Here is a 10,422-nt window from a genome sequence, read left to right on the forward strand (position 1 = left end):
GGTTCTAGTTATTACAAACTGTGCTGCTATAAACATAGTCGAACAAATGCTTTTGTAGCATGATTGGGCATCTCTTGGATATATTCCCAAGAGTGGTATTGCTGGATCCTGAGGTAGGTTGATTCTGAATTTCCTGAGAAACCACCACACTGATTTCCAAAATGGTGTCACACGTTTGCATTCCCACCAGCAGTGGATGAGTGAGCATTCCCTTACTCCACATCTTTTCAAGCAAAGGCTATCATTGATGTTTTTGATTTTAGCCATTCTGACAGGTGTAAGATAGTATCTCAAAGTTTTTTGATTTGCATTTCCATGATCACTAAGGAAGTTGAACATGACCTTAAGTGTCTTTTGGCCTTTTGAACTTCTTCTGTTGAGAATTCTCTGTTCAATTCAGCTCCCCATTTTTAAATTGGGTTAATTAGAATTTTAGTGTCTAGGTTTTTTTTTTTTGTTTTTTGGTTTTTCGAGACAGGATTTCTCTGTGGATTTGGAGCCTGTCCTGGAACTAGCTCTGTAGACCAGGCTGGTCTTGAACTCACAGAGATCTGGCTGCCTCTGCCTCCCGAGTGCTGGGATTAAAGGCATGCGCCACCATCGCCCGGCTAGTGTCTAGTTTCTTGCGTTCATTATATATTTTGGAGATCAGTCCTTTGTCTAATATGGGGTTGGTGAAATCTTCTCCCATTCAGTAGGATGCCTTTTTGTCTTAATGAGAGTATCATTTGCTTTACAGAAGCTTCTCAGTTTCTGGCGGTGCCATTTATTCATTGTTGCTCTCATTGTCTGGGCTAATGGGTTTTCTAATATTTTTATGACCAAATGACATTTTTAGGAATGTATTTTTTTATTGAATTTTTTGAGTTCTACATTTCACTTTACTCCCCTTTCTGTCTTTTCCGTACCCCCTTTAACACTCCCCCATTGTCCCTATGCTGCCAATTTAGTCAGGAGATCCTGTCTTTCTCTATTTCCCATGTACATTATATCTATGTAAGTCCCTCCTAATGTCCTCATTGTTGTCTAAGTTCTCTGGGATTGTGGTTTGTAGGCTAGTTTTCTTTCCTTTATTTTTAAAAACCACCTATAAGTGAGTATATGTGTCAGTTTTCTTTCTGTGTCTTGGTTACCTCACTCAAAATAATATTTTCTAGCTATATCCATTTTCCTGCAATATTCAAGCTGTCATTTTTTTTGCTGTGTAGTACTCCATTGTGTAAATGTACCACATTTTCCTTATCCATTCTTTGGTCAAAGAACATTTAGGTTGTTTCCAGGTTCTGGCTATGACAAACAAAGCTGCTATGAACATAGTTGAGCACATGTCCTTGTGCATTTTTGAGCATCCTTTGGTTATATACCCAAAAGTGGTATTATTGGGTCTTGAGGAAAGTTGTTTCCTACTTTTCTGTGAAATCGCAACACTGATATCCAAAGAGGTTGTACCCCTTGAATTCCCACCAGCAATGCAGAAGTGTTCCCTTTTCCCCACAATCTCTCCAGCATAAGCTGTGATCAGTGTTTCTGATCTTGGCCATTCTTACTGGTATAAGACAGAATCTCAGAGTTGTTTTGCAATTCTCTGATGACTAAAGATGTTGAACATTTCCTTAAGTGTCTTTCAGCCCTTTTAGATTCCTCTGTTGCGAGTTCTCTGTTTAGGTCTGTGCTCCATTTTTTAAAATTAGATTATTTGTTCTTTTGACGACCCATTTCTTGAGTTCTTTGTCTACTTTGGAGATCAGACCTCTGATGTGGGGTTAGTGATGATCTTTTCCCATTCTGTAGGCTGTTGTTTTGTCCTGTTGACCATCTCCTTTGCTTTACAGAAGATTTTCAGTTTCAGGAGGTCTAATTTATTAATTGTTTCTTTCAGTGTCTGTGATGCTGGGGTTATATTTAGGAAGTGGTCTCCTGTGCCCTTGTGTTCATGTGTACTTCCCACTTTCTCTTCTATTAATTTCAATGAGGCTGGCTCCATGTTGAGGTCTTTGATCCATTTGGAGTTGAGTTTTGTGCATGGTGATAGGTATGGGTCTATTTTTATTCTTCTACATGTTGATATCCAGTCATTCCAGCATCATTTGTTAAATATGCTTTCTTTTTTCCATTTGATATTTTTTGCTTTGTCAGAAATCAGGTGTTCAAAGGTGTATGGATTAATATCTGGTTCTTTGATTTGGTTCATTCATCTTCTGTCTGTTCTTTTGCCAATATCAGGCTGTTTTCAGTATTGTAGCTCTGTAGTAAAGTTTGAAGTCAGGAATTGTGATGCCTCCCCAAGTTCTTTTATTGCACAGGATTGTTTTGGCTATCCTGGGATATTTTCTTTTCCATGTGAAATTGAGTACCGTTCTTTCGAGGTCTGTGAAGAATTTTTCTGGGATTTTGATGGGCAGTGCATTCAATCTGTAGAGTGCTTTTGTAGTAAGATTGCCATTTTTACTATGTTTATTTTGCCTAGCATAAAGTATGGGAGATCTTTCCACTTTCTGTTTTCTTCTTAATTTCTTTCTTCAAAGATTCAAAGTTCTTGTTATACAAGTCTTCCACTTGTTTGGTTAGAGTTACTTCGAAATATTTTATTCTACTCTTGGTTATTGTGAAGGGTGTTGTTTCTCTGATTTCTTTTCCAGCCCTTTTATTATCTTTGTATAGGAGAGATATTGTTTTTTTTTTTTTTCTGATCCGGGATCATGCCACATTGCTGAAAATGTTTATGAGTTGTAGAAGTTCCTTGGTAGAATTTTGGGATCGCTTATTTAAACTATCATGCCATCAACAAACAGTGAGCATTTGGCTTTTTCTTTTCTGATTTGTAGTCCCTTGATCTCCTTATGGTGTCTTATTGCCCTACCTAAAACCTCAAGAACTATATTGAATAGATATGAAGAGAGTGGACAATCTTGTCTTGTTCTTGATTTCAATGGAATTGCTGGGTGTTTCTCTACATTTAGTTTCATGTTGGCTGTTGGCTTGCTGAGTATTGCATTTATTATGTTTAGGTATATTCCTTATATCATGAAGGTATGTTGTATTTTATCTAATGCTTTTTCGTTATCTAATGAGATGATCATGTGGTTTTTATTTTTCAGTTCGTTTATATGGTGGATTATGCTGAGAGATTTTTGTATGTTGAACCATTCTTGCATCTCTTGGATGTAGCCAACTTGATCACAGTGGATGAATGATCTGATGTGTTCTTGGACTTGATTTGCCAGTTTTTTTGTTTTTTTTATTTGTATTTTTGGATCAATGTTCACAAGTGAGATTGGTCTGTAATTTTCTTTATAATGTCTTTCTGTGGTTTGAGTGTCAGGGTAATTGTAGCCTCAAAAAAGGGGTTTGGCATTGTTCCTTCTGTTTCTATTATGTGAAATAATTCAAGGAGTATTGGTATTAGTTCTTCTGTGAAAGTCTTGTAGAATTCTGAGATGAAACCATCTGGTCCTGGGCTTTTTTTGGTTGGGAGTCTTTTGATGGCTGTTTCTATTTATTCAGCAGTTATAGGTGTGTTAAATTTGTTTATCTGGTCTTGATTTAATTTTGGTAAGTGATATTTATCCAGAAAGTTGTCCATTCATTTAAGTTTTCCAATTTTGTGGAGTTTTCAAAATATGACCTGATGATTCTCTGTATTTCCTCCATGTCTGTTGTTCTGCCCCCCTTTTCATTTCTGATTTTGTTCATTTGCATATTTTCTCTCTGCCTTTTGGTTAATTTGGATAAAGTTTTGTCTATTTTGCTGATTTTCTATAAGAACCTACTCTTTGTTTCAGTGATTCTTTGTATTGTTTTTTTCTGTTTCTATTTTGTTGATTTCAGCTCTTAATTTGATTTTTCCTGCTGTCTTAATTTCTTAGGTGAGTTTACTACTTTTTGTTCAAAAGTTTTCAAAGGTTTTGTTAATTCACTAATGTGGGATTTTTCTGTCCTCTATATGTAGGCATTTAGTGCTATGAACTTTTCTCTTAACACTACTTTCATTGTGTCCCATAAATTTGGATATGTTGTGTGGTCATTTTCATTGAATTTTAGAAATTCTTTAATTTCTTCTTTTTTTTCTTCCTTGACCCATTGATGATTCTGGTTAGCATTGTTTAATTTCCATGTTTGTGGATTTGATGAAATTAGTATTGCTGTTGACTTCTAGTTTTTAACCATGATGATCTGATAAAGTACATAGGGGTATTCTGATTTTTTTTTTGTATTTGTTGAGGTTTGTTTTGTTACTGAGTATGTGGTTGATTTTTGAGTAAGTTCCAGCAGGTATGGAGAAGAAAATATATTCTTTTCTGTTTAAAAGGAATATTCTATAAAAGTCTGTTAAGTACATTTGAGTCATAACATCTGTTAGATACCTTATTTCTCTGTTACTTTTTTGTCTGAATGACCTGTCCAGTAGTGAGAGGGGAACATTGAAGTTTCCACTATTAGTATGTGGGGTTTTATGTATGTTTTAAGCTTTAGAAGTGTTTCTTTTACATATGAGCGTGGCCTTATATTTGGGACATTGATGTTCAGTAATGAGATTTCTCTTGATAGATTTTTCTTATGACTAATATGAAATAACCTTCTTGTCTCTTCTGATCAATTTTAGCTTGAAGTCTATCTTGTTAGATATTAGGATATCTACAGCCACTTGTTTCTTAGGTCAATTTGATTGAATACTTTTTCCAACCCTTTACTCTGAGACAATGTCTGTCTTTGAGGTTGAGATGTGTTTCTTTTATGCAGGAGGAGAATGGATTCTGAATTTGTATCCATTGTGTTTGCCTGTGTCTTTATATAGGTGTGTTGATTCCATTATATTAAGAGTTATTAATGACCAGTGATTGCTATCTCCTATTAATTTAGTATTCATTGTTGGTGATGTTAATTCGTGCCTTTTTCCCTTCTTTTGGATTTACTGCTATGAGACCATCAATTTTCTGTGCTTTTGTTGGTTAACCTAACTTTCTTCAGTTTTCCTTTTAGTATTTTGTGTATGGCTGAGTTTGTGGCTAGGTACTGGTTAAATCTAGTTTTGTCCTGGAATATCTTGTTTTGTCCTTCTATGGTTATTGAAAGTTTTACTGGGTATAGTAGTCTGGGCTGGCATCTGTGGTCTCTTAATGTCTGCATAAATCTTGACAGTGACCTTCTGGCTTTTATTGTTTTCAATGAGAAGTCAGGTGTAATTCTGATAGGTCTGCCTTAAGTGGTACATGGCCTTTTTCCTTTACAGCTCTTTTTTTTTAAAAAAAAAAAACTATTTATTTATTATGTATACAATATTCTGCCTGTATACCTGAAGGCCAGAAGAGGGTGTCAGACCTCTTTACAGATGGTTCTGAGCCACCATGTATTTGCTGGGAATTGAACTCAGGACCTTTGGAAGAGCAGGCCATGCTCTTAACCACTGAGCCATCTCTCCAACCCCCTCCTTTACAGCTCTTAATATTCTTTCTTTACTCTGTATGTTTAGTGTTTTGATTATTATGTGGTGAGAGGACCCAAAAAGATGAATATGGTATGTACTACCTCATTAGTGGATTCTAGTCATGAACAAAGGTCATTGAGCCTATAGTTCATGATCCTAGAGAAGCTAAATAACACGGTGAACCCAAAGAAAAACATATAGATTTTCCTAATAATTGGAAGCAGACAAGATCACGAGGCAAAAGTTGGGAGCATGGGGAAGGGGTTGGAGTTGATGGATGGGGAGAGGGGAAGAAAGAAGGGAAAAAGGGAGTATGGAGAGATTTTGGGGGACTGGGAGGGTTTAGATGGAGGAAGGGTGGATATGGGATCAGGGAAGAAGATATCTTAATTAAGGGAGCCATTTTAGGGTTGGCAAGAGACTTGGCTCTAGAGGGCTTCCCAGGTGTCCAAGGGAATGTCCGTAGCTACGTCCTTGATTAGTAGAGGAAAGGGTGCCTGAACTGGCCTTGTCCTATAGCCACACTGATGAATATCTTGAATATCATCATAGAACCTTCATCGGGTGATGGATGGAGATAGAGACAGAGACCCACATTGGAGCACTGGACTGAGTCGCCAAAGCACAGATGAAGAGCAGAAGGAGGGAGAATATAAGAAAGGAAGGTAGGACCAAGGGGGGTGCGTCCACCCACGGAGACTCTGGAACTGATCGAGTGGGAGCTCACCAAGGCCAGCTGGACTGGGTCTGGACAAGCATGTTATCAAACCAGACTCTCTGGATGTGGCTGACAATGAGGGTGGATTGAGAAGCCAATGATGACACTGGATTTTGATTCTACTGCATGTACTGGCTTTTTGTGAGCCTAGTCTATTTGGATGCACACCTTCCTAGAATGGAGAGGGGGGCCTTGGTCTTCCCACAAGAAAGGGCATCCTGACTTCTCTTAGGACTGGAGAGAGAGGGGGAGAGGGAGTGGGAGGGAAATGGAAGGATGGGAGGCGGTAGAAAATTTAAATCAATCAATCAATAAATATAAAAAAATAAAAAATACAATGCTCTATCAATCTTTAAAAAAAACAAAACACAACAAAATTTAGTTAATTACTTAAGAACAGCACATCCCCATACAGATTTGTTTTGGGTAGACCATCAAGGAACATAGAGCTTGCAGACAGCTTTGAGCCATGAGATTACAGAACAAAGCTTGTGTCAGGCATTTGCTGATCTAAAATGCAAGCTGGAGAAGCCCCTCCTCCCAGAGTCAGAGCTCAGCCTAATCAGAGTAGGGTTGGCAGAAGCCAGAGAAGCTGGAAGCTGCACAGGAGTTTCAGCCAAAAGCCACAAGCAGCAGTAAGTCAGCCACTTAGTAGGAAGGACTAAGCCACTTGGGCATAGGAAGAAGGAAATTGTAAAGTTGTCTTCCAGGAGGCCAACACAATGGTGCACAGGTGTGTGCCAGAGGGGAGGTGGTTAAGTTGCAGAGAAGTAGTTCAGCTGTGTGTGGTGGGAGAAGGCTGCAGGAGAGACCCAGCAATAGTGAGGATTCCGGCCATATGGTCACCAATTTGTTGTTGTACAAAGAGTTCCTAAATAGTCCAGAACAGAGATAACAAAGGTTTACTCATCTGGAAATAAACTAACAGAAAGAATACTAGTCCAGAGTCTTCTGTGAGCAATGGGAATGGGAACCAAATCCAACAGCCAAGAGGCTTTGTCTGCATTTATAGTACATGAGATGATGCCCAAGGTGGGCAGGTATCTTAAAGGCTATTGACTGCAGGAGTTCGCCAGCACAGGCTACCTGTGTTGCACATATTTTTTGCACCACAGTAGATGGCAGTAGCATCTCTACCCATCCAAGAAATCTCCTGAAGCCCACAGTCTTCCCTCTTCCTCACCCTTTTCTAGGATGGCTAATAGTATAGGTAAATCCCATATTCTATCCCACATATGTCCTTCTCCCAACTATTTTATTCATCCCTGTCAATATTTCATACTTTTATTTTTGACCCTCTCTGTCTATCTTCCCACATGGCTGAGCTTGCATCACCATCTCCATCACTTACACCCTCATGGAGCCCATCTGTTTGGAACAAGGTGTCCCCTGCCTTCTTAAAAAGAATACCATCATTTTTTTGGTTCAAGGTCATATTTATTTAGAAATATCTAACGTTACTAAAAAGGTGAAAAGAAGAGTAGTTATCTGTAACCACATTGCCCTGAAAGGAAGCAAGTATTAGTATCTCACCACAATTTTCCAGAATTTTCTAGACCTAAACATATATCCATAGGACAATAATTAAAAAAAAATAAGATTCGTCAGAAGTTAATGCAATATTTTATGCTCTGCATATTTCCCCTCCCATTGATTACATCATGATAATTTCCTATAATCCAATATTTCTTTAAAAATGTTTTCTATCTTTTGCATTTCACCATTTTACTCCACAGAAATTTATTTAAACATTTCTGTTCTACTTGAGCATCAAGTTTGCAATTTTTTTCTAACTTGGATTAATGTATTTTGTCCTGTAAGTAGAATTTGTACATATTAATCATAACTGTACCAGATTTTTCTTTTTTTTTTTTTTGGTTTTTCAGGACAGGGTTTCTCTGTAGCTTTGGAGTCTGTCCTGGAACTAGCTCTTGTAGCCCAGGCTGTTCTCGAACTCACAGACATCTGCCTGCCTCTGCCTCTCGAGTGCTGCATATTTTTCTTTTATTCTTGTGTGTGTGAATGTGCACCTGCGCATGTATGTGCGTGTGAATGTGTCTCATGTTTCCCTGGCTGATCTTAAGCTTGCTTTGTGTTTGAGGAGTGCCTTTAACTTCTGATCTCCCTGTTTCTGTCTCCTAAGTGCTAGGATTATAGGTAGGCACCACCATGATATAGCTGTGCCCTTCAATTTTTCTTAAACTAGATTCCTAGTGCTGCCAGTGAAGGATTAACCGATCTCATGTTTAAGGACCCTGTTTTCCAATTACTGTGTAAGAGGTTCATATTGATTTATTACCCCTCCAACTCTTTATTTAACAATATGCACAAGATCAAGAAAAGCTGATACACTAAGTGTGTAAGGGAAGATAATATCCTGTCAGAGATTGAATTAAAAGTAGCATAGCCAGACTGATGCCAGCCCTGACTCATGCATGCTCAGAAGATGTCTCTGAGCCCTGGTAACTTCCCTTTCACCTCTGTATCAACTTCAGTGGCAGATCCAGTCCAGAATTGCTACAAATGCCTTGGGAAGAGCCCTATTTAGGAACCACCACTTGGGTAATATTGAATCCTTGGTTACACTACAGGAAAATATTTCAGCAAAAGCCAAAGAGACATTGAGGGGGAAGTGTGTACACAGAAGATTAGGTACTAAATAGAGAGAGACACTGTGCTTAGGTGTCTTTACAAAAGATACAGAAATATTTGCCACATATCTTAAAGGATGTAATTCATAGCTGAGTATAGTGGCATAAGCCTTTAATACCACCGCTTGGTGGTGTCTTTCTCCTGTGGTGGCTACAAGGCTTCTCTTCTGATTATGCCTACTTTCTCTATATAGCTTTTCCAGTCTGGCTACATTCTGTTAAGTCATTGGCTGAAAGCAGCTTCTTTATTCATTAACCATCATAAGCAACACATATACAAAGGGACTTCCCATACCAAAGAGGCACACTGACCTAGTGAGTTCCAGACCAGGCAAAGCATAAGACCTTGTCTCAAAAAAGAATAAATAAAACAAATAATGTAATTTATAATGTAAGACTTTAAGACAATCCTGAAGCCATTTTTGACAATTCTGAATCCTCTCAGCCTCTGTGCCATAGTGCTTCCCCTCCTCCCCTGAGAACCAAGGACGTAACAGCTACACTCGCACGTACTCAGTTCCTGAACAATTACCCATATATGTAAGTTTTGGTTCGGTCCCTCGGCTTCCCGAATGCTGGGGGACCCTGTCATGACAGAATTAATAAAATCCTCATGCTTTTGCATTGGCTGTGGTATGTGAGATGGTCTCTGGGGGCGACTCCTTCTCGGTGTTTGGATGCTAGAGTCCAACGTTTGGTTCCCTGACCGGGAATCGAGTCGCTGCCAGACACACTCTAAACCCAGTTGGAGGTATAAAGCAATGAGCTCATTTTTATGTCTGTCTGTTTGTGTATTGTGTTTCTGTTTCTGTGTAATTGTGAATTAGTACCTTGAGCATTGTACCTGCGCAGGGCTAGTATTTGAAGGGGACCAGGCTTTGGGACAGACGTGTCCGGGAACATTCCCTGGCCCAGCCGTGGAGGACGCTTCACTGGCAATTTGTGAAACTAGGAGCGACCAGGTCATCTTAGTTTCTAGGGAGTGTGGCCCTTATCGCCCACTCCCTTCCAGGTTAATATCAGTTTGTTGCCGCGCTGCTTCTGATTTTGAGTCTATGTCTGTCTTTTTGTTCTTGTGTTTTTTCAGTTCTCCACCAGAGTGGTGGTGAGAGCACCAACTTCTGGTTTTGAGTTTATGTCTGTCTCATTGTATTTTGTGTTTTTGTATGTCAGTTTGTCTTTGTTAAAATCCACCTGCAGGAATTCAGAACCTGGCACCGGGCCCCCTAGCCATCATCAGTTTCCCTGATTCCGAAAGCAGCCTCACCACTGGAAGAGGTGATGGCTGCCCCTCCCCAAGCCCTTTGTCTTCTCTCTTTCCTGTACTGGAGCAAAAGAAACCCAGAATCCAGGCACCTCTGGTTCTTCCTGATATCCAGCAGAACAGGACAGACTTCTTCCTCCTCCTCCCCCAGAGGAAGCACTTTGTTCCTGAGGAGCCCAGCTGGTCGGGCCCTAGCCCTGAAAACTTCAGTACTCAGCATCTATGCTGGGACAGGGGAAAGATGAAAATGACTTCCCAAGCATTTCCCCTTCGCTCAGTTGCAGGCCTGTAGTGCCCTGGTCTCCCTTATTTCTGTGCTGCATTCGCGGGGACAGTTTATGATCAACTAACTAAGCTTCCTGTG

The 10,422-nt window shown here is 39.4% G+C and overlaps 1 protein-coding gene across 1 annotated transcript in view; it reads left to right on the forward strand.

The window, feature by feature from the left end:
* Positions 1-9,903, forward strand: part of LOC142840051 (uncharacterized) — a 38,915-nt gene extending 29,012 nt beyond the window's left edge. Inside the window, exon 7 of the mRNA XM_075956531.1 lies at positions 9,622-9,903. Within this exon, the coding sequence (XP_075812646.1) occupies positions 9,622-9,903 (282 nt within the window). The remainder of the gene's footprint in view (positions 1-9,621) is intronic.
* Positions 9,904-10,422: the final 519 nt, after the last annotated feature.

This window comes from Microtus pennsylvanicus, chromosome 22 (assembly GCF_037038515.1).
Source record: "Microtus pennsylvanicus isolate mMicPen1 chromosome 22, mMicPen1.hap1, whole genome shotgun sequence".
In the NCBI taxonomy this organism is placed as follows: Eukaryota; Metazoa; Chordata; class Mammalia; order Rodentia; family Cricetidae; genus Microtus; species Microtus pennsylvanicus.